Source organism: Salmo salar, chromosome ssa10 (genome assembly GCF_905237065.1).
Source record: "Salmo salar chromosome ssa10, Ssal_v3.1, whole genome shotgun sequence".
NCBI classification, from domain to species: Eukaryota; Metazoa; Chordata; class Actinopteri; order Salmoniformes; family Salmonidae; genus Salmo; species Salmo salar.
Window position 1 is genome coordinate 122723454 of NC_059451.1, and position 25648 is coordinate 122749101.

Sequence of the window (25648 nt, forward strand, 5' to 3'; positions counted from 1 at the left end):
ACAGAGTTAAGATGTAAAGGAAGGCAGGGACAGAGTTAAGGAGTAAAGGAAGGAAGGAACAGAGTTAAGGAGTAAAGGAAGGAAGGAAGGAAGGAACAGAGTTAAGATGTAAAGGAACAGAGTTAAGATGTAAGGGAACAGAGTTAAGGAGTAAAGGAAGGCAGGAACAGAGTTAAGATGTAAAGGAAGGCAGGGACAGAGTTAAGGAGTAAAGGAAGGAAGGAACAGCGTTAAGGAGTAAAGGAAGGAAGGAAGGAAGGAACAGAGTTAAGATGTAAAGGAAGGAAGGAACAGAGTTAAGGAGTAAAGGAAGGAAGGAACAGAGTTAAGGAGTAAGGGAAGGAAGGAAGGAAGGAACAGAGTTAAGATGTAAAGGAACAGAGTTAAGATGTAAGGGAACAGAGTTAAGGAGTAAAGGAAGGAAGGAAGGAAGGAACAGAGTTAAGGAGTAAAGGAAGGCAGGGACAGAGTTAAGGAGTAAAGGAAGGCAGGGACAGAGTTAAGGAGTATTGTAAATTCCGGACTATAAGCCAAAACTTTTTTCCAAGCTATGAACCTCGCGGCTTAAACAATGAGGCGACTAATATGTGGATTTTTCCCGCTTTCAATTTTTTTTCTCCAAAAAAACACATTCTGTGAGGTGCTCAGTTTTTTGGCGGCATGAAGCTTTCATTAGACCAATGAAATTGCTGAACGGGTTAAGGTCAAACAACTTTTTGGTTTACTGTTTAGATTAAATCTAGCCCTCTCAAACTTCCCATCATTCTGATTACGGTAGTCATTTTGTCACCCTCATCATGGCAAAGACACGGAGAAATGCATATGATGCAGCTTTCAAGTTGAAGGCGATTGATCTGGCTGTTGGAAAAGGAAATAGAGCTGCTGTACGGGAGCTTGGTCTTAATGAGTCGATGATAAGTCGTTGGAAACAGCAGCGTGAGGAATTGACTCAGTGCAAAAAGACAACTAAAGCTTACTGCTAATTATTTTATTTTTTGTTACAAGCTGTGTTCCGTTAAAGCCTATTTATTTTTGTTACAAGCTGTGTTTCGTTAAAACCTATTTATTTTTGTTACAAGCCATATTTCGTTAAAGCCTGTGTAAAGTTCATTTGTTTCAATGTACCGGTAGGCACCTGCGGCTTATAGACATGTGCGGCTTATTTATGTTCAAAATAAAGTTATACCACAACAATACTTGAAGGTAACGCCTGTTTTCCAGTTGTATAGAGACTGGCAGCTTTCTTTAGGACTAAGCCTGCACTTTTTTACACCTAATATTCACTGAGACTGTCACTTAATATTCACTGAGACTGTCACTTAATATTCACTGAGACTGTCACTTAATATTCACTAAGACTGTCACTTAATATTCACTAAGACTTGTCACTTAATATTCACCGAGACTGTCACTTAATATTCACTGAGACTGTCACTTAATATTCACTAAGACTTGTCACTTAATATTCACTGAGACTGTCACTTAATATTCACTAAGACTGTCACTTAATATTCACTAAGACTTGTCACTTAATATTCACTAAGACTTGTCACTTAATATTCACTAAGACTTGTCACTTAATATTCACTAAGACTTGTCACTTAATATTCACTGAGACTGTCACTTAATATTCACTGAGACTGTCACTTAATATTCACTAAGACTTGTCACTTAATATTCACTGAGACTGTCACTTAATATTCACTAAGACTGTCACTTAATATTCACTAAGACTTGTCACTTAATATTCACTAAGACTGTCACTTAATATTCACTAAGACTTGTCACTTAATATTCACTGAGACTGTCACTTAATATTCACTGAGACTGTCACTTAATATTCACTAAGACTTGTCACTTAATATTCACTGAGACTGTCACTTAATATTCACTAAGACTGTCACTTAATATTCACTAAGACTGTCACTTAATATTCACTGAGACTGTCACTTAATATTCACTGAGACTGTCACTTAATATTCACTAAGACTTGTCACTTAATATTCACTGAGACTGTCACTTAATATTCACTAAGACTGTCACTTAATATTCACTAAGACTTGTCACTTAATATTCACTAAGACTTGTCACTTAATATTCACTAAGACTTGTCACTTAATATTCACTAAGACTTGTCACTTACCCCAAATCCCCATGAATATGGCAAAGAACACCGTCCCCACGTTGTCAAACATATGAGATTGCTGATAGAAGAAAAGAAATAAGAGCACGTTCATTGACTTGGACCTGAAGTTCTGGTCACAAAATGATCATATCATTGACAGTGTCTTGTCTGTACACTATAACAATCTTCACGGTGCAATTTATAAAGCCTGGACTTCATACCCAGGAAGAGTTACACGTTGAGTTGAGTTTCCAGTAGCCACATTTCTTATCACACAGCGGACACATGATGATGTTGCCTCCAATCTCCTCACTACAGATTTCTTTACTGAAACAAGATTTTATTTTTATTGAAAAAAACATGATATTCTCATAACATACTGTAAAAAAAAAAAAATCCAGGAAACATATATTGAGGTTCCTGGATTCCTGAACACGGAATCCCAGACATACAGTAGATTCTCCATTCAGTATGCCTTTCATTCCAGCCAAAGTCTTAACTGTGTTTGGGAAACCGGGCCTTTCAGTCCAGCCAAAATCTTAATTAACCTGCCATTTTTAGGCTGGGGGGGTGTACGGGATAGTGCCTAAGATTTTTAGGCTGTGGGGTAGGGGATAGTGCCTAGGGGTTGAATTGAGATTCAGGGGTCCTCACCTCCAGACGTTGTCATCGAAGGTGAACAATCCATAGAGAAAACAGATCAGGCCTACTACCGCAGCGAAGAACAGCATCTCAGTGTAGAAACCCAGCCAGGCAAAGTAGATCCCAATCTTCTCCCCGTAATACTTCCTGTTGTGGGAAATACAACACAACCAATCAAACATCTTCTCCCCGTAATACTTCCTGTTGTGGGAAATACAACACAACCAATCAAACATCTTCTCCCCGTAATACTTCCTGTTGTGGGAAATACAACACAACCAATCAAACATCTTCTCCCCTTAATACTTCCTGTTATGGGAAATACAACACAACCAATCAAACATCTTCTCCCCGTAATACTTCCTGTTATGGGAAATACAACACAACCAATCAAACATCTTCTCCCCGTAATACTTCCTGTTGTGGGAAATACAACACAACCAATCAAACATCTTCTCCCCGTAATACTTCCTGTTGTGGGAAATACAACACAACCAATCAAACATCTTCTCCCCGTAATACTTCCTGTTGTGGGAAATACAACACAACCAATCAAACATCTTCTCCCCGTAATACTTCCTGTTATGGGAAATACAACACAACCAATCAAACATCTTCTCCCCGTAATACTTCCTGTTGTGGGAAATACAACACAACCAATCAAACATCTTCTCCCCGTAATACTTCCTGTTGTGGGAAATACAACACAACCAATCAAACATCTTCTCCCCGTAATACTTCCTGTTATGGGAAATACAACACAACCAATCAAACATCTTCTCCCCGTAATACTTCCTGTTGTGGGAAATACAACACAACCAATCAAACATCTTCTCCCCGTAATACTTCCTGTTGTGGGAAATACAACACAACCAATCAAACATCTTCTCCCCGTAATACTTCCTGTTATGGGAAATACAACACAACCAATCAAACAACAACAAGTCTGTTTAGTGTCTAAAAAAATAAATAAAAGAGAACAACGTGGAGACTTGATTCAAACAAAACGCAGATAAATGACCTGTGTTCTGCGGGTTCACTTTTAAAGAGGATTTCTGCTTTAGCTCGAAATCCGTGAAGTTAACAGGGAAATGTGAGATCCACAAAACATTAGGGACATTGCCTTAAAAGTACAGTATATCAACGTTTCACAGGTTGTTAATCTGAGTTGGATGGAAAACCCCCTGGATTGGTGTTGTATGCTCACCGTATCAAGTTGAGGGGCTGCTCTTTGAAGAAACTGAAGAACTGGGCCCAGTGTGTATAGAGGTTGAATCTCTCACTCTCACTGTTGGAATCTCTGGATGGCTTCCAGTATCGAGACTTTATACATACAGAGGGAAACAGGCCATTTATCATGTCATGGTCCCTACTGTTCATCCTTATCCATAACATGCCTGTCTATGATTGCAAAATTTAGATAACTCCCCCCCCCCCCCAAAAAAAAAAATCCTAGTTTTTTTTCTCCAGAAAATCCCAGTTGGAAGATTCCCAGAATCGGGATGTAAATAAGCAGGGAATCTGGAATCCTCTTGTCAGGATTTCTGTAAAACCTGGTAATTTAGGGAAAACTGTAACCTTATGCCAGTTTTTTATTTTAACCTTTTATTTAACTAGGGCAAATCAGTTAAAGAACACATTCTTATTTACAATGACGGCCTCCCGGGGAACAGTGGGTTAACTGCCTCGTTCAGGGGGCAGAACAACAGATTTTTACCTTGTCAGCTCGAAGATTTGATCTTGCAATCTTTTGGTTACAAGTCCAACACTCTAACCACTAGCCTCACTGCCGCCTCTACATTCTAACCACTAGGCTACCTGCCGCCTCTACATTCTAACCACTAGGCTACCTGCCGCCTCTACATTCTAACCACTAGGCTACCTGCCGCCTCTACATTCTAACCACTAGGCTACCTGCCGCCTCTACATTCTAACCACTAGGCTACCTGCCACCTCTACACTCTAACCACTTGTCTACGCTGCCATCTCTACGCTCTAACCACTAGGCTACGCTGCCACCTCTACGCTCTAACCACTAGGCTACGCTGCCACCTCTACGCTCTAACCGCTAGGCTACGCTGCCACCTCTACGCTCTAACCACTAGGCTACACTGCCACCTCTACACTCTAACCACTAGGCTACGCTGCCACCTCCGCGCTGTAACCGCTAGGCTACGCTGCCACCTCTACGCTCTAACCGCTAGGCTACGCTGCCACCTCCGCACTGTAACCGCTAGGCTACGCTGCCACCTCTACACTCTAACCGCTAGGCTACGCTGCCATCTCTACACTCTAACCACTAGGATACGCTGCCACCTCTACGCTCTAACCACTAGGCTACGCTGCCACCTCTACACTCTAACCGCTAGGCTACGCTGCCACCTCTACGCTCTAACCACTAGGCTACACTGCCACCTCTACACTCTAACCACTAGGCTACGCTGCCACCTCCACACTCTAACCACTAGGCTACGCTGCCACCTCTACGCTCTAACCGCTAGGCTACGCTGCCACCTCTACGCTCTAACCACTAGGCTACGCTGCCACCTCTACGCTCTAACCACTAGGCTACCTGCCGCCTCTACATTCTAACCACTAGGCTACCTGCCACCTCTACACTCTAACCACCTCTACGCTCTAACCGCTAGGCTACGCTGCCACCTCTACACTCTAACCGCTAGGCTACGCTGCCACCTCTACGCTCTAGCCGCTAGGCTACGCTGCCACCTCTACGCTCTAGCCGCTAGGCTACGCTGCCACCTCTACGCTCTAACCGCTAGGCTACGCTGCCACCTATACACTCTAACCGCTAGGCTACGCTGCCACCTCTACGCTCTAACCGCTAGGCTACGCTGCCACCTCTACGCTCTAACCACTAGGCTACGCTGCCACCTCTACATTCTAACCACTAGGCTACGCTGCCACCTCTACGCTCTAACCACTAGGCTACGCTGCCACCTCTACACTCTAACCACTAGGCTACGCTTCCCCCCCCTACGCTCTAACCACTAGGCTACGCTACCACCTCTACACTCTAACCACTAGGCTACGCTGCCACCTCTACGCTCTAACCACTAGGCTACGCTGCCACCTCTACGCTCTAACCACTAGGCTACGCTGCCACCTCCACGCTCTAACCGCTAGGCTACGCTGCCACCTCCACGCTCTAACCGCTAGGCTACGCTGCCACCTCTACGCTCTAACCGCTAGGCTACGCTGCCACCTCTACGCTCTAACCACTAGGCTACGCTGCCAACTCTACGCTCTAACCGCTAGTGGAATGTCTCATTCAAGAGGGGACGATAATAGGATCCATTTTGATAAAGATACCTTTTTTGGGGGGGAATTACTATATGAATGACACATTGTGCACATAAAACAATTCCTTCCCCATTTCCACCACTAGATGAATGACTTCACGGGTACTCAATGGCTGTACGTGCATATGAAACAGCCTCACAAGGGGCAAAGCTGGTTAAAATGATATAACAACCAGTTATCCCTACTAGGAGTGAAGGTCACTTTCAGAGTTTTTGGGGGTCAATTCCATTTCAAATCCAGTCATTTCAGAAAGGAAACCAAAATTCCAATTCCACATTTTTGTCATTGAAAAAGCATAGAATAAAATTGTAATTGTAATTTCAGTGTACGTCCTAAATTGACTGGAATTTAAACGGAATTGACCCCAACCCTGGTCACTGTTGGACAGTAGCTTCTTACATCATGTAGTGGGAAGGCAGACCCGTACGTCCCATTGTTGAGCAGGCGCTTGATGCCTTTCTTGTCCTCTCTGTCCGTCTTGTGGTAGGGACAACGTGCTAGGATGTAGTACACCTGGGGGGAGCAGAGAGAGAGCATTATATACATAGAGATTCCCCAATTCTACAAATAGAGGACTGTCTATTGTACAAGTCACGATACTGCCATGACTACATTCCAAATTAATTTATAAAGCCATTTTTACATCAACAGTTGTCACAAAGTGCTTTACATCCAGGAAGAAACCCTGAGAGGAACGAAGCCAATTCTTCTACTTTGATTCTCTTATACAAAAAGCCCTTTTATGTTGGCCTACTTACTATCCTGTTGCGGACGGAAGGAGGGAAGAATGTCTCCTTGTCATCGATGAGGAAGAAGTCAATCTTTCCCTTGTTGAATGGTGAGGTGAAATAGTCAGGTTCAGGATTCATAATGTGGTCCGGTAGACGGAAAGGAGTGAACAGCCAGTCCATGGGAATGTCCTGGATGATGAACATATTAAGAAAAATTATTCTTTACTTTACTTCCCACAAACATGTTTCGTCCCGTGTGGCTCAGTTGGTAGAGCATGGTGTTTGCAACGCCAGGGTTGTGGGTTCGATTCCCACGGGGGACCAGTACGGGAAAAAAAATGTATGAAATGTATGCATTCACTACTGTAAGTTGCTCTGGATAAGAGCGTCTGCTAAATGACTAAAATGGATGACAATGACAACAATGTAGTTGGCATGAACACAAACAGATCTGGGAACAGCCTACCGTTTCTCTTACAGTCCAAAGACTGACCAGATATTTTCTTTCAGTTCTGGTATTGGAACCGGAAAACAATCAGTTTACTTGGCCCGCCTCGCTAACCGCTAGGCTACCTGGCTGCCTACTGTACCTGGTGAACGGGGATGTCGTTTTCCTTGAAGGGAACCTTGATCTTGAGGACATCGGCGTAGGTGGCCAGAACCTCCCATGGAGCGTGGATCTTCACAAAGTATGTCTTCCTGTCATCTGACTCCTGATTGGAGGAGAGAGATGGAGAGATGGAGATAGGAAGAGATAGATAGATGTGGAGATGGATGGACAGACGGACAGACAGAAAGGCAGACGGACAGACAAACAGACAAAGCTTGTCAATTATTTAACCAATAGCCAAGTTTAGCTACTTAAGTTCGCCTCCACCACCACAAAACAAACCATTTTCCTGTACTGTGGTGTAAAGTTAATAAATCTGAGTATTTCTATTGATCTATCTCTCCCTCCCCTTTCTCCCCTTTACAAAAACACTGCCAGGACAGTCTGTCCTTGTATACGAAATATCTCTTGTTTCAGACCTTTATTCATTCACTAGCCTGGTCCCAGATCTGTTTATGCTGTGATGCTAACTCCTCTGGTCCGATGGTGTTATTCACTAGCCTGGTCCCAGATCTGTTTATGCTGTGATGCTAACTCCTCTGGTCCGATGGTGTTATTCACTAGCCTGATCCCAGATCTGTTTATGCTGTGATGCTAACTCCTCTGGTCCGATGGTGTTATTCACTAGCCTGGTCCCAGATCTGTTTATGCTGTGATGCTAACTCCTCTGGTCCGATGGTGTTATTCACTAGCCTGATCCCAGATCTGTTTATGCTGTGATGCTAACTCCTCTGGTCCGATGGTGTTATTCACTAGCCTGGTCCCAGATCTGTTTATGCTGTGATGCTAACTCCTCTGGTCCGATGGTGTTATTCACTAGCCTGATCCCAGATCTGTTTATGCTGTGATGCTAACTCCTCTGGTCCGATGGTGTTATTCACTAGCCTGGTCCCAGATCTGTTTATGCTGTGATGCTAACTCCTCTGGTCCGATGGTGTTATTCACTAGCCTGGTCCCAGATCTGTTTATGCTGTGTCGCTAACTCCTCAGGTCCATTGGTGTTAGCAACACAGACATATCTGGGACCAGGCTATTTATTCACCAGAACTTGTTTAGATGTAATCAGATAAACCTTCAGGGCAGGAATCTTACCGATTTATCCTCTGTCTCCAGCTCCAGCCCTGCTTTCTGTAGGTTAGCCTCATATTCCCTCCGCCTCTCCTGTTGACGCAAAATAGAAGGAAGAAAAGAAAAGAGGAGAGAAGAGAGAGGAGCATAGAGGAGAGGAGAGGAGAGGAGAGGAGAGAGGAGCGAGAAGAAAGAGGAGAGGAGAGAGGTGCGAGAAGAAAGAGGAGAGAGGAGCGAGAAGAAAGAGGAGAGGAGAGAGGAGCGAGAAGTAAGAGGAGAGGAGAGGAGCGGAGAGGAGCGGAGAGTTCTGTCTTGACTTTGGAGAGAGTAGTCGCTACCTGGTCTGAAATAGGTAAAGCACCCATTGGTTGCCCCCCTCCCAGAAGACCCACCCATTGGTTGCCCTCCTCCCAGAAGACCCACCCATTGGTTGCCCTCCTGCCAGAAGACCCACCCATTGGCTGCTCTCTATAAACCGTCTGATCACCATGTTTACTAGTGCCAGCTACACGTTATAGAAATATTTGCAAATGTATTAAAAATAAAAAAACAAATACATTATATACATCATTATTCAGACCCTTCGCTATGAGACTCGAAATTTAGCTCAGGTGCATCCTGTTTCCATTGATCAACGTTGAGATGTTTCCACAACTTGATTGGAGTCCACCTGTGGTAAATTCAATTGATTGGACATGATTTGGAAAGGCACACACCTGTCTATATAAAGGTCACACAGTTGACAGTGCATGTCAGAGCAAAAACCAAGCCATCAGGTCCACGGAATTGTCCGTAGAGTTCCGAGACAGGATTATGTCGAGGCACAGATTTGGGGAAGGGTACCAAAATATTTCTGCAGCATTGAAGGTCCTCAAGAACACAGTGGCCTCCATAATTATTAAATGGAAGAAGTTTGGAAACCACCAAGACTCTTCCTAGAGCTGGCCGCCCGGCCAAACTGAGCAATCAGAGGAGAAGGGCCTTGGTCAGGGAGGTGACCAAGAACCCGATGGTCACTCTGACAGAGCTCTTTGCAGCACTCCACCAATTAGGCCTTTATGGTAGAGTGGCCAGACAGTAGCCCCTCCTCAGTAAAAGGCACATGACAGCCTGCTTTATTTGCTAAAAAGGCACCCAAAGGACTCTCACACCATGAGAAACAATATTGAACCCTTTGGCCTGAATGCCAAGCATCACGTCTGGAGGAATCCTGGCAGCATCCCTACGGTGAAGCATGGTGGTGGCAGCATCATGCTCTGGGGATGTTTTTCAGTGGCAGGGACTGGGAGACTAGTCAGGATCGAGGGAAAGATGAACAAAGCAAAGTACAGAGAGGTCCTTGATGAAAACCTGCTCCAGAGTGCTCAGGATCTCAGACTGGGGCGAAGGTTCACCTTCCAACAGGACAACGAACCTGAGTACACAGCCAAGACAACGCAGGAGTGGCTTCGGGACAAGTCTCTGAATGTCCTTGAGTGGCTCAGCCAGAGCCCGGACTTGAACACGATCAAACATCTCTGGAGAGACCTGAAAATAGCTGTGCAGCGATGCTCCCCATCCAACCTGCAGAAAATAATGGGAGAAACTCCCCAAATACAGGTGTGCCAAGCTTGTAGCGTTATACCCAAGAAGAATCGAGGCTGTAATCACTACCAAAGGTGCTTCAACAAAGTACTGAGTAAAGTGTCTGAATACTTATGTAAATGTGATATTTCTGCTGTTGTTTTTTTATACATTTGCTAAAATTTCAAAAAAACATTTTTGCTTTTTCATTATGGGGCATTGTGTGTAGATTGATGAGGGAAAAAAATCTAATTTAATCAATTTTAGAATAAGGCTGTAATATAACAAAATGTGGAAAAAGTCAAGAGGTCTGATTACTTTCCGAATGCGCTGTATATCACTATACATCACTTTATCATATGAACTTTGTGTACAGGAAGCTTCACCTCAAAAAATGGCTACTTCTCCCACACAGCATGCAAACAGTACTCAAATATACTTAAATAACAAAGTTACCAAGGAAACTAAGGGTCAATTCAAGGCTAACTCAAAGCAGGATGCAGATGATAATGACATTCCATTCCGTGGGCCTCAGTCACTGGCTAGGAATGAGGAATTATAGGTACTGTAGCTTAGCTTAGCTTAAATGTTTCGTCTTGTTTCAAGGTATTTGTGTCATGTAGCTTATTTCTGAAATATGAACACGATCAACAGTCAACGCTTGCTATTATGAACAGCTTGGCAAGAGACGTACCTAGCTGGTACTGACAAGTGAGGTGAGTCAAGTCAAGTGAAGTGAAGTGAAGTGAGTCAAGTGAAGTGAGTCAATTAAAGTGTGTCAATTAAAGTGAAGTGAAGTGAGTCAAGTAAAGTGTGTCAAGTGAAGTGAGTCAAGTGAAGTGAGTCAAGTAAAGTGTGTCAATTAAAGTGAAGTGAGTCAAGTAAAGTGTGTCAAGTGAAGTGAGTCAAGTGAAGTGAGTCAATTAAAGTGTGTCAATTAAAGTGAAGTGAAGTGAGTCAAGTAAAGTGTGTCAAGTGAAGTGAGTCAAGTGAAGTGAGTCAATTAAAGTGTGTCAATTAAAGTGAAGTGAGTCAAGTAAAGTGTGTCAAGTGAAGTGAGTCAAGTGAAGTGAGTCAAGTAAAGTGTGTCAATTAAAGTGAAGTGAGTCAAGTAAAGTGTGTCAAGTGAAGTGAGTCAAGTGAAGTGAGTCAAGTAAAGTGTGTCAATTAAAGTGAAGTGAGTCAAGTAAAGTGTGTCAAGTGAAGTGAGTCAAGTGAAGTGAGTCAAGTAAAGTGTGTCAATTAAAGTGAAGTGAGTCAAGTAAAGTGTGTCAAGTGAAGTGAGTCAAGTGAAGTGAGTCAAGTAAAGTGTGTCAATTAAAGTGAAGTGAGTCAAGTGAGTCAAGTAAAGTGTGCCAAGTGAAGTGAGTCAAGTGAGTCAAGTAAAGCGTGTCAAGTGAAGTGAGTCAAGTAAAGTGAGTCAATTAAAGCGTGTCAAGTATAGCGTGTCAAGTGAGTCAAGTAAAGCATGTCAAGTGAAGTGAGTCAAGTAAAGTGAGTCAAGTAAAGTGAGTCAAGTGAAGGGAGAGTGCTATGTATTACAGCATCCTGAATTGTTTTCATACATCTTATTTACCCTGTATTATTGTAGTATTACCAACTACAGAGTCACGTAGCCGGATTAAACCAGAACGAACTCTGAACTACCTCACAAAGGAGTGGAGCATTCAGTCAGGTTTACCCAGGCTGTGTCCTGTGCTCAGAAACCAGTATTAAGTATCACTGAGAACAACAATGAAACCCCTGTGATAACGAGGCACTAGAGGAATAGTAGTTTATAGCCCAGGTGTGTTTCTGCAGGTGAATCTCACCTGTTTCCTCTCTCCGTCTCGGTCATCCACATAGGACAGGACGAAGTCAATCCTCTTCTTTCCATCCCGGAAGAACACAGAGTCCTTACTCTGTTGATGCTTGTCCACCTGGGAGGAGACAGACAACACACACACACCGTCAACACACCGCCAACACACCGTCAACACACCGTCAACACACCGTCAACACACAAACACAGTCAGCTGACATTCCCAGATATAGGGCCCGTTTCCCAGACATAGATTACGCCTCTAGACCTGGAATAAAAAGCTATTTCAATGAATACTCTTGTCTGTGAAAATGGTCCATGAAGTACACCACCACACAGGACACACAGCCTTGGATGCCTTGAAATGAAAACAGCCTTCAGTTCACTCCCAACTTCAAGATTTGAGTAATCTACACGGGCGATTCAAGGTAGAACCGTAGATGAACACATTAGTGAAAAAAGCCAGACCTCTGAACTGAGCTATCCACAGCACACTGAAAATCAATCTATATACTGTCACTGTAACAAGATACATCGAACCAAGACGAAGAATCACTCACAGCATCACAGTATTACTTCCCCTGCAGAGCCAGATGAGGAGGACATGCGAGGAGCAGGAGAAACGCAATTCAACCACGGCTGAAATGTTCTATGTTCCATTAAGCATAGTTACATTGAAGCTTATCAGGAGGTCTGAATCTTGTTTTATCTACATTAGAACTGACCATTGGTCTGGTCATTATCTTAATACACTGAGTCATGGCCTGGTCATTATCTTAATACACTGAGTCATGGTCTGGTCATTATCTTAATAGACTGAGTCATGGTCTGGTCATTATCTTAATACACTGAGTCATGGTCTGGTCATTATCTTAATAGACTGAGTCATGGTCTGGTCATTGTCTTAATACACATGGTCTGGTCATTATCTTAATACACCGAGTCATGGTCTGGTCATTGTCTTAATACACTGAGTCATGGTTTGGTCATTATCTTAATACAGTGAGTCATGGTCTGGTCATTATCTTAATACACTGAGTCATGGTCTGGTCATTATCTTAATACACTGAGTCATGGCCTGGTCATTATCTTAATAGACTGAGTCATGGCCTGGTCATTATCTTAATACACTGAGTCATGGTCTGGTCATTATCGTAATACACTGAGTCATGGCCTGGGTCTTCAGTAATCTCGGTTAACCCAGAAATAAAATGTTACAGAATTTGTTTACGTAGTATGTCCACGAGAGGTTAGGTCTTGAAAAGTTGGGTCTTAGTCTGGCTCTCAAAGACTTCTGTCTTGATTATAGGTTGGGTCTGAGTCTCAAGGACTTCGGTCTTGACTCTATCTCTGGTTACTTAGCAGACTACAGTTGCCTCTGTCCAAGACGGCACACAGAGCATTCCCACTGGGCACACCATGTCATTTCAACGTGGATAATATTTGGTTGAGATTACAAACTCTATGCAAAAAGTTAGTTGAATTTCCAATGTTTTATCACTATGCTTTCAACCATCTTAAAAACAACAAAATTACAATGGAAAAAAATAACATCTGATTGTTGGTTTAGTTCACCCAAATGTCTATCACTGCTCGGGGTGTGCCGAGTAGTCGGACAAAATGAGTATTGCAACGGATATGGGCTATTTTCTGGATACGCTTAAGATCCGAGTATATTTTCTAATTATCTGTGATCGTAAAAATAAAAAATAAAAAATATATATATTTTCGGGTGCCAGCAAGCATCTTTCTCATGTCAGTCAGTCCCAGAGTTTCTAAAGCATACTGTACAGTCCCAGAGTGTCTAAAGCATACTGTACTGTCCCAGAGTTTCTAAAGCATACTGTACTGTCCCAGAGTTTCTAAAGCATACTGTACAGTCCCAGAGTTTCTAAAGCATACTGTACAGTCCCAGAGTTTCTAAAGCATACTGCACAGTCCCAGAGTGTCTAAAGCATACTGTACAGTCCCAGAGTGTCTAAAGCATACTGTACAGTCCCAGAGTTTCTAAAGCATACTGTACAGTCCCAGAGTTTCTAAAGCATACTGTACAGTCCCAGAGTTTCAAAAGCATACTGTACAGTCCCAGAGTTTCTAAAGCATACTGTACTGTCCCAGAGTTTCTAAAGCATACTGTACAGTCCCAGAGTTTCTAAAGCATACTGTACTGTCCCAGAGTTTCTAAAGCATACTGTACTGTCCCAGAGTTTCTAAAGCATACTGTACAGTCCCAGAGTTTCTAAAGCATACTGTACAGTCCCAGAGTTTCTAAAGCATACTGTACAGTCCCAGAGTTTCTAAAGCATACTGTACAGTCCCAGAGTTTCTAAAGCATACTGTACAGTCCCAGAGTTTCTAAAGCATACTGTACAGTCCCAGAGTTTCTAAAGCATACTGTACAGTCCCAGAGTTTATAAAGCATACTGTACAGTCCCAGAGTTTCAAAAGCATACTGTACAGTCCCAGAGTTTCTAAAGCATACTGTACTGTCCCAGAGTTTCTAAAGCATACTGTACTGTCCCAGAGTTTCTAAAGCATACTGTACAGTCCCAGAGTGTCTAAAGCATACTGTACAGTCCCAGAGTTTCTAAAGCATACTGTACTGTCCCAGAGTTTCTAAAGCATACTGTACTGTCCCAGAGTTTCTAAAGCATACTGTACAGTCCCAGAGTTTCTAAAGCATACTGTACAGTCCCAGAGTTTCTAATGCATACTGTACTGTCCCAGAGTTTCTAAAGCATACTGTACTGTCCCAGAGTTTATAAAGCATACTGTACAGTCCCAGAGTTTCTAAAGCATACTGTACAGTCCCAGAGTTTCTAAAGCATACTGTACAGTCCCAGAGTTTCTAAAGCATACTGTACTGTCCCAGAGTTTCTAAAGCATACTGTACAGTCCCAGAGTTTCTAAAGCATACTGTACTGTCCCAGAGTTTCTAAAGCATACTGTACAGTCCCAGAGTTTCTAAAGCATACTGTACAGTCCCAGAGTTTCTAAAGCATACTGTACTGTCCCAGAGTTTCTAAAGCATACTGTACTGTCCCAGAGTTTCTAAAGCATACTGTACAGTCCCAGAGTTTCTAAAGCATACTGTACAGTCCCAGAGTTTCTAAAGCATACTGTACTGTCTTTGAGTTAGACATGCGCTCGGTCCTACGTGCTCCAGATAACTCAACTGGCTAGTTTGCCTGTCTGTAAAGAGATGGGCGGGCTTTACGTTGATCCTGCCGCTCTGATTGGATAGAGTGAAGCTGTATTTTCTCTGTCCACTCGCTTCATAATTTCAACCGATCACTTTTCCTCGTATGTTTTCAGTCTGATCATTTAGATTGCTGCTGCCTGCTAGTATGATAAATCACAAGGTGAGGATGTTTGTTATCAAGCGATCAATGTGCATAATATCTAACAAGTGGGGTCAAGGTTAGGGGGGAAAAAAATATGAAACCTATGGGCATTCTGACTGAGTGACAGCAAACTTCGCTGCCCGCTGCAAATTGAGGACACACAGACACAACACTCCGCGCACTGCTCCTAATCTGCAGTATTTTTTTGTTGTTGCAGTGAGAACGTGCAACTGTCCATTTCTGGATACAATTATAAATATGAGTATGGCCATGTTGGCACACCCCCTAATCATTGTGCTTTCAACCATTTAAAAGCACAGCAAAGTTCGGGAATACAATGGAAAAAAAATCGTGTTTATTTATACAAAAAACATTGCCCACTGGGCACACACTGGTTGAAGGCATTTATAGTTACAGTAACCTCAAAATGTCGCCATGGACGTTACTCATTACATAGTTCCCAAGCTCTCGTTATGTGTTGATCTGGGTCTCAAGGACTTCTGTCTCGATTAGAGGCCATGGGAAACTGGAGAGAGATCTCAATGAAATGTCAACAAAGACAAGACTGACTGTTGTAACAGTAAAAGAAAACAACATCAAAAGAGAAGTTCCATGACTGGCTGGCTTTGCTACTGACTGATTGTTTTCTGTTTCAATATCAACAGTCTAGCTAGCATATCACTCAGAACGAAGCAAGGTACTAGGAATGGTAGGCCAATATCAACAGTCTAGCTAGCATATCACTCAGAACGAAGCAAGGTACTAGGAATGGTAGGCCAATATCAACAGTCTAGCTAGCATATCACTCAGAACGAAGCAAGGTACTAGGAATGGTAGGCCAATATCAACAGTCTAGCTAGCATATCACTCAGAACGAAGCAAGGTACTAGGAATGGTAGGCCAATATCAACAGTCTAGCTAGCATATCACTCAGAATGAAGCAAGGTACTAGGAATGGTAGGCCAATATCAACAGTCTAGCTAGCATATCACTCAGAACGAAGCAAGGTACTGGGAATGGTAGGCCAATATCAACAGTCCAGCTAGCATATCACTCAGAACGAAGCAAGGTACTAGGAATGGTAGACCAATATCAACAGTCTAGCTAGCATATCACTCAGAATGAAGCAAGGTACTAGGAATGGTAGGCCAATATCAACAGTCCAGCTAGCATATCACTCAGAACGAAGCAAGGTACTAGGAATGGTAGACCAATATCAACAGTCCAGCTAGCATATCACTCAGAACGAAGCAAGGTACTGGGAATGGTAGGCCAATATCAACAGTCTAGCTAGCATATCACTCAGAACGATGCAAGGTACTAGGAATGGTAGGCCAATATCAACAGTCTAGCTAGCATATCACTCAGAACGAAGCAAGGTACTAGGAATGGTAGGCCAATATCAACAGTCTAGCTAGCATATCACTCAGAATTAAGCAAGGTACTGGGAATGGTAGGCCAATATCAACAGTCTAGCTAGCATATCACTCAGAACGAAGCAAGGTACTGGGAATGGTAGGCCAATATCAACAGTCCAGCTAGCATATCACTCAGAACGAAGCAAGGTACTAGGAATGGTAGGCCAATATCAACAGTCTAGCTAGCATATCACTCAGAACGAAGCAAGGTACTGGGAATGGTAGGCCAATATCAACAGTCCAGCTAGCATATCACTCAGAACGAAGCAAGGTACTGGGAATGGTAGGCCAATATCAACAGTCTAGCTAGCATATCACTCAGAACGAAGCAAGGTACTGGGAATGGTAGGCCAATATCAACAGTCTAGCTAGCATATCACTCAGAACGAAGCAAGGTACTGGGAATGGTAGGCCAATATCAACAGTCTAGCTAGCATATCACTCAGAACGAAGCAAGGAACTAGGAATGGTAGACCAATGCTAATGTTTATATTGGAACATACAGTACATTTTTGTAAATCTAGCCTTGTCCCAGAACTGTTTATGTGCTGTCTTGCCAGATAGACAGCACAAATAGTTCACAGATCAGGCTGGCCTTGTCAAGCAGACCACCATAGTCCCTGTGCCCAAGAACATCAAGGTAACCTAAATGACTATCACCCAGTAGCACTCGCATCTGTAGCCATGAAGTGCTTTGAAAGGCTGGTTATGGCTCACATCAACACCATCATCCCAGACACCCTGGACCCACTTGTCACGTCCTGACAATAGAAAGCTTTTATTTTCTATGGTAGAGTAGGTCAAGGCGTGACTGGGGGGGGGTTAGTCTAGTTTATTATTTCTATGTGGGGTTCTAGGTTTGTTTTTCTATGTTGGTGATTGTGTATGATTCCCAATTAGAGGCAGCTGGTAATCGTTGTCTCTAATTGGGGATCATACTTAAGTAGCATGTTTTCCACCTGGGGGTTATGGGATATTGTGTTTATGTGTAGTTTCATTGTCGTCACGTTTCGTTTATTGTTTTTGTATGTTGCTTAGTATCAATTTATATTAAAAATCTGGAACGCTACTCACGCTGCGCCTTGGTCCGATTATTCTAACGAACGTGACACCACTCCAATTCGCATACCGCCCCAAACAGATCCACAGATGATCCAATTTCCATTGCACTCCACTCTACTCTTTCCCACTTGGACAAAAGGAACACATAAGTGAGAATGTTGTTCATTGACTACAGCTCAGACTTCAACACCAAAGTTTCCTCCAAGCTCATCTCTAAGCTAAGGACCCTGGGACTGAACAACTCCTTCTGCAACTTGATCCTGGACTTCCTGACAGGACGCCCCAGGTGGTGAGGGTAGGCAACAACACATCCGCCGTGCTGACCCTCAACACGGGTGCCCCCTCAAGGGTGCATGCTCAGTCCCCTCCTGTACTCTCTGTTCGCTCATGATTCCAACACCCTCTTAAGTTTGCCAACAACACGACGGTGGTAGGCCTGATCACCGACGACGATGAGACAGCCTATAGGGAGAAGGTCAGAGACCTGGCAGTGCTGTGCCAGGACAACAACCTTTCCCTCACCGTCAGCAAGACAAAGGAGCTGATCGTGGACTACAGGAAACAGAGCACGCCCCCATTCACATTTGACGGGGCTGTAGTGGAGCGGGTTGAGAGCTTCAAGTTCCTCGGTGTCCACATCACTAAGGACCTATCATGGTCCACATACACCAACACAGTCGTGAAGGGGGCACGACAAAGCCTTTTCCCCCTCAGGAGGTTGAAAAGATTTGACATGTGTCCTCAGATCTTCCTTAAAGTCCTTCAGCTGCACCATTGAGAACATCTTGACCGGCTGCATCACCGGCTTGGTATGGAAACTGCTCGGCATCCAACCACAAGGCACTACAGAGGGTAGTGCTTACCGCCCAGTACATCACTGGGGCCGAGTTCCCTGCCACCCAGGACCTCTATACCAGGCGGTGTCAGAGGAAGGCCCTAAAAATTGTCAGACATTAGCCACCTTAGTCGTAGACTGTTCTCTCTGTTACCGCACGGCAAGCGGTACCAATGTACCAAGTCTGGAATCAACAGGATCCTGAACAACTTCTACCCCCAAGCCATAAGACTGCTAAATAGTTAACCAATATCTCTCCGGATTATCTACATTGACCCTTTTTGCACTAACTATTGTTTATTGTCTGTCTTGTTGCCTAGTTACTACTAGTGAGCTCCAAAAGTATTGGGAAGTTGACACGTTGTTGTTTTGGGTCTGTAATCCAGCACTTTGGACTTGAAATGATACATTCACTATGAGGTTAAAGTGCAGACTGTCAGCTTTAATTTGAGGGTATACCAAATAGTTAAACGGACTATCTGCATTCACCCTTTTTGCACAACTTCTCATTTACAACCCCGTGACCTGGCCAAGATAAAGCAAAGCAGTGCGACAAAAACAACACAGAGTTACACATAAACAAACGTACAGTTAGTAACACAAAAGAAAAGAAAATTAGATCTATGTACAGTGTGTGCAAATGTAGAAGAGTAGGGAGGTAAGGCACTAAATAGGCCATAGAGACGAAAATAATTACAATTTAGCGTTAATACTGGAGTGGTAGATGTACAGATGATGATGATGTGCAAGTAGAGATACTGGGGTGCAAATGAGCAAGAGGATACGTATTAATATGGGGATGAGGTAGTCGGGTGTGCTATTTACAGATGGGCTGTGTACAGGTACAGTGATCGGTAAGCTGCTCTGATTCATCACATACGCTGCTGCTACTGTTAAACCATCTGTCACTTTATTCCTAGTTATATGTACATCTCTACCTCCATGACCTCTGAACCCTGCCTATCCCCCCCCCCTTATTATTTCTCTATGTTCTCTCTCTCTCTCTCTCTCTCTGCATTGTTGGGAAGGACCCGTGACTCAGCATTTCACTGTTAGTCCACACCCTTACCAAGCATGTCGATGAATAACATTTGATTTAATCTCTACTGATGCATTTTCTTATTTAGAAACCGGAGCAGTTTTTTTTGGAACACTGTCATGGGGCAACTGAACCACCGTAATGGCCGGCCAGTAAAGCCTGCAGCTCTTCCAATTCATTTTATATGCATGATTGGAATTCTTTACTTTGGGTACCCTCCCGCCACCACCATATCCCAGCTATGTTTACCATTTACCAAATACTGCAGCCCCTTGTAGCGCACCAAGGACTACGTACTTTCCCCTGTCTGAGAGACACACACACACACACACACACACACACACACACACACACACACACACACACACACACACAGGAAGCCATGTTGAGAAAGAGACCTGTTCCCTTTCATTGCTGCTACAGCTGTTCATATACCTATAAATAACCAATCTGCACCCCGCACATTCTAGAACCGGCCTTCCTGACATTGCTACAGTAGCTGTCTGGACCATAGCTGCTCTTAGAATTAACACAACATAAAACACTGGGTGAAGTAGTCCCCCCAACACACTAGGTCCAGTCCCACTCTCTGTACCCTCTACCCCTAAAAAAAAAATAGACAGGACTCTAACTGCAGTAGAATGATTACAACATAAAAACTAGACAGGATTCACTGCAGTAGAATGATTACAACATAAAAACTAGACAGGATTCACTGCAGTAGAATGATTACAACATAAAAACTAGACAGGACTCTAGCTGCAGTAGAATTAGCACATCATAAAAACTAGACAGGACTCTAGCTGCAGTAGAATGATTACAACATAAAAACTAGACAGGACTCTAGCTGCAGTAGAACGATCACAACATTTACAACATAACAACTAGACAGGACTCTAGCTGCAGTAAAATGATCACAACATAAAAAACTAGACAGGACTCTAGCTGCAGTAGAATGATCACAACATAAAAACTAGACAGGATTAGTTGCAGTAGCATGATCACAACATAAAAACTAGACAGGACTCTAGCTGCAGTAGAATGTTCACAACATAAAAACTAGACAGGATTAGGTGCAGTAGAATGATTAAAAGAAAAACTAGACAGGATTCACTGCAGTAGAATGATTACAACATAACAACTAGACAGGACTCTAGTTGCAGTAGAATGTTCACAACATAAAAACTAGACATGATTAGTTGCAGTAGAATGATTACAACATAAAAACTAGACAGGACTCTAGCTGCAGTAGAATGATCACAACATAAAAACTAGACAGGACTCTAGCTGCAGTAGAATGATCACAACATAAAAACTAGACAGGACTCTAGCTGCAGTAGAATGATCATAACATAAAAACTAGACAGGACTACAGCTGCAGTAGAATGATCACAACATAAAAACTAGACAGGATTAGCTGCAGTAGAATGATTACAACATAAAAACTAAACTGGACTCTAGCTACAGTAGAATGATAACATAAAAAACTAGACAGGATTAGCTGCAGTAGAATAATTAAAACAAACTAGACAGGACTCTAGCTGCAGTAGAATGATCACAACATAAAACTAGACAGGATTAGTTGCAGTAGAATGATCACAACAAAAACTAGACAGGACTCTAGCTGCCGTAGAATGATCACAACATAAAACTAGACAGGATTAGCTGCAGTAGAATAATTAAAACAAACTAGACAGGACTCTAGCTGCAGTAGAATGATCACAACATAAAACTAGACAGGATTAGCTGCAGTAGAATAATTAAAACAAACTAGACAGGACTCTAGCTGCAGTAGAATGATTACAACATAAAAACTAGACAGGATTAGCTGCAGTAGAATGATTACAACATAAAAACTAGACAGCACTCTAGCTGCAGTAGAATGATAACAACATAAAAAAAATAGACAGGATTAGCTGCAGTAGAATGATTACAACATAAAAACTAGACAGGATTCACTGCAGTAGAATGATTACAACAAAAACTAGACAGGACTCCAGCTGCAGTAAAATGATCATAACATAAAAAACTAGACAGGACTCTAGCTGCAGTAAAATGATCACAACATAAAAAACTAGACAGGACTCTAGCTGCAGTAGAATGATCACATAAAAACTAGACAGGATTAGCTGCAGTAGAATGATTACAACATAAAAAACTAGACAGGATTAGCTGCAGTAGAATGATTACAACAAAAACTAGACAGGACTCTAGCTGCAGTAGAATGATAACAACATAAAAAACTAGACAGGATTAGCTGCAGTAGAATGATTACAACATAAAAACTAGACAGGATTAGCTGCAGTAGAATGATTACAACATAAAAACTAGACAGGATTCACTGCAGTAGAATGATTACAACAAGCACTATAGGCATAGCAGTCTCCACACCCTAGACCTCTCACAAACACATTGTTCTGCCTGTCCTGTTTGACCAGTAGCTACGAAGGAGGGGGGGGGGGCGTGAGAATAGAAGAGCACTTACCTCCTCTTCCATGGCCCTCTCTCCGGATAGTATGTCTGCCAAACATCAGCTGTGACTCCCGCTATGTCTGCAATGAGCTGAAAGGCAGCAGGGCCTTTTACACAGCCAGAGGAGTTGCTTCTTCCCTGGGTGCACGGACGGACGAGCCCCTAACTCACTTATTTCCTCTCTCCTTTACTCCCTCTCTCCTTTACTCCCTCATTCACAGGGGGAGAGGGGCTTCGTCCAGTCCAGTTGCAGCCCAGGACAAGTACACACTCGCTCAGACATCCAGAGGAAAGAGGGAGGAGAGAGAGGAAGGGGAGAGAGAGAGCAGAGGAGAGAGCCAGCGAGAGATGAGAGAGAGAGAGCAGAGCAGAGGAGGGAGAGAGAGCAGAGGAGAGAGAGAGAGCAGAGGAGAGAAAGAGAGCCAGCGAGAGGAGAGAGAGAGAGAGAGCAGAGGAGGGAGAGAGAGAGAGAGAGAGAGAGAGAGAGAAAGAAAGAGGAGAGATAGAGACAGAGAGAGCAGAGCAGAGAAGGGAGAGGGAGGGAGGGGGAGAGCGAGAGAGAGAGAGAGAGGGGGGAGAGCGAGAGAGAGAGAGAGAGGGAGAGAGAGAGCAGAGGAGAGAGCCAGCGAGAGATGAGAGAGAGAGAGCAGAGCAGAGGAGAGAGCCAGCGAGAGATGGGGGAGAGAGAGAGCAGAGGAGAGAGAGAGCCAGCGAGAGAGAGAGAGAGAGAGAGAGAGAGAGAGAGAGAGAGGGGGAGAGAGAGAGCAGAGGAGAGAGAGAGCCAGCGAGAAGAGAGAGAGAGAGAGAGAGGGGGAGAGCGAGAGAGAGAGAGAGAGAGAGGGGGAGAGAGAGGGGGAGAGCGAGAGAGGAGGCTTCTCGATAACGTCAGCATATCAGCAGCAGAGCCTCCTGTCTGCCAGTAACCCACTAATGTAATGGTTGAGTTCCTGCCAGACTACATTGTAGACAGACACATGTCAGATCTTACAATGCGTGGATAGGTATTTAACATATCAGCTAACCACATCATATGGTGCATTCAGAAAGTATTCAGACCCCTTCACTTTTTCCACATTTTGTTACGTTACATCCTTATTCTAAAATTGACTAAATACCTGTTTTTCCTCATCAATATACGCTCAATACTCCATACCTTATTTATGTAAGTATTTAGACCCTTTGCTATGAGACTCGAAATTGAGATCAGGTGCATCCTGTTTCCATTGATCATCCTTGAGATGTTTCTACAACTTGATTGGAGTCCACCTGTGGTAAATTCAATTGATTGGACATGATTTGGAAAGGCACACACCTGTCTGTATAAAGGTCACACAGTTGACAGTGCATGTCAGAGCAAAAACCAAAGTCATGAGGTTGAAGGAATTGTCCGTAGAGCTCCAAGACAGGATTGTGTCGAGGCACAGATCTGGGGAAGGGTACCAAAACATTTCTGAAGCATTTTAGGTCCCCAAGAACATAGTGGTCTCCATCATTCTTAAATTTGCTTTGTCATTATGTGGTATTGTGATGTCATTATGGGGTATTGTGATGTCATTATGGGGTATTGTGATGTCATTATGGGGTATTGTGTGTAGATTGATGAGGAAAAAAACTATTTAATCAATTTTAGAATAAAGCTGTAACGTAACGAAATGTGGAAATAGATGAAGGGGTCCTATTTTCCGAATGCACTGATGCCAGACTGCACAGTCGATGACGTGGCATGCAATCACTGTCCGATGCAGTGCAACACAAGTCGACCAATAACAGCTCTTTGTTTCAACACCAGGGGAGGAAGTGACCTCATAACACTAGGAAGTGATGTCATAACAGGGGCAGAACGTAGCTAAGACGCCAGGGAGCATCTTAATGTACAGAATGAAGAGAATCCAAAACTGTGAGACTATAGAGGTATGACAAATGCATTGTGACTTCTCTGATTTCCTCAATGCATTTTGTTTTTTAATCTATACATGAAACATCCATTCACTACATTCCCCTGATGATAGAACGCAGAGCATCAAAACAGAAAGCCATTTTGTTTTCTTGGAGAAGAAAACTTGAATCAGGTTGAGCACTGCAAAAATAACCCAGAGATGCTAGAACCATGACTCGCTGACATCTCTGCCTGACAACATTCAGAGATACATGTTGCTGACAAAGCAATTCAAGGAGCCTATATCCGACACTATAGTACACAATGAACACATACACTATGGCTATTCGTCGTTCAACCAAATCAATACAAACAACCTTAAGACCTGAAAACAACACCAGAGAACAAAGTACAGAGACAAGCCATAGCATGATAACATCAGATACATGTTTCTGTAATTGACTGGGCCATGTGTCATGTAATCTACAGATGAACCCTGAGGAACGTCAACAAACCATAAACTCGTGAAGAAACCAATTCGATCCCTATATTCACTTTTTCCCTTGGCCCTAACCCTTCAACGTTTGCAGATCTGTAAGGTGGAAATCAATAATGGTACAGACAAAAAGGTGCTATCCAGAACCGAAAAAGGGGTCTTCGGCTGTCCACATAAGGAGAACCTTTTGAAGAACCCCTTTCGGTTACAGGTAGAATCCGTTCCAGAGTTTTCACAGACGGCTCTACATGGTACCTAAAAGAGTTCTACCTGGAACCAAAAATATATTATACTGTTCTGTAGACTTCACCATGCTGTAAATATATTATACTGTACTGTAGACTTCACTATGTTGTAAATATATTATACTGTATATAGGCTTCACCATGTTGTAAATATATTATACTGTATATAGGCTTCACCATGTTGTAAATATATTATACTGTTCTGTAGACTTCACCATGTTGTAAATATATTATACTGTATATAGGCTTCACCATGTTGTAAATATATTATACTGTATATAGGCTTCACCATGTTGTAAATATATTATACTGTTCTGTAGACTTCACCATGTTGTAAATATATTATACTGTATATAGGCTTCACCATGTTGTAAATATATTGTACTGTATATAGGCTTCACCATGTTGTAAATATATTATACTGTATATAGGCTTCACCATGTTGTAAATATATTATACTGTATATAGGCTTCACCATGTTGTAAATATATTATACTGTATATAGGCTTCACCATGTTGTAAATATATTATACTGTACTGTATATAGGCTTCACCATGTTGTAAATATATTATACTGTATATAGGCTTCACCATGTTGTAAATATATTATACTGTATATAGGCTTCACCATGTTGTAAATATATTATACTGTATATAGGCTTCACCATGTTGTAAATATATTATACTGTATATAGGCTTCACCATGTTGTAAATATATTATACTGTACTGTATATAGGCTTCACCATGTTGTAAATATATTATACTGTACTGTATATAGGCTTCACCATGTTGTAAATATATTATACTGTACTGTATATAGGCTTCACCATGTTGTAAATATATTATACTGTATATAGGCTTCACCATGTTGTAAATATATTATACTGTATATAGGCTTCACCATGTTGTAAATATATTATACTGTATATAGGCTTCACCATGTTGTAAATATATTATACTGTACTGTATATAGGCTTCACCATGTTGTAAATATATTAT

General features: G+C 42.6%; 1 protein-coding gene across 2 annotated transcripts in view; it reads right to left on the reverse strand.

Annotated features, from left to right (window-relative positions):
- LOC106561808 (anoctamin-5) overlaps positions 1 to 25648 on the reverse strand; it is a 68984-nt gene that overhangs the window by 15383 nt on the left and 27953 nt on the right. The window contains exons 1-10 of one of the 2 annotated variants that reach the window (XM_045688653.1): positions 22045 to 22357; positions 11872 to 11979; positions 8522 to 8590; positions 7410 to 7532; positions 6847 to 7008; positions 6488 to 6601; positions 3975 to 4090; positions 2780 to 2914; positions 2347 to 2452; positions 2144 to 2204 (exon numbers count right to left, since the gene is read on the reverse strand). In XM_045688653.1, the coding sequence (XP_045544609.1) occupies positions 2144 to 2204; positions 2347 to 2452; positions 2780 to 2914; positions 3975 to 4090; positions 6488 to 6601; positions 6847 to 7008; positions 7410 to 7532; positions 8522 to 8590; positions 11872 to 11979; positions 22045 to 22056 (1006 nt within the window). In that variant the 5' untranslated portion in view covers positions 22057 to 22357. Of the gene's footprint in view, positions 1 to 2143; positions 2205 to 2346; positions 2453 to 2779; positions 2915 to 3974; positions 4091 to 6487; positions 6602 to 6846; positions 7009 to 7409; positions 7533 to 8521; positions 8591 to 11871; positions 11980 to 22044; positions 22358 to 25648 lie in introns of those variants that run through there. The other variant, XM_045688652.1, reaches the window with a different exon arrangement.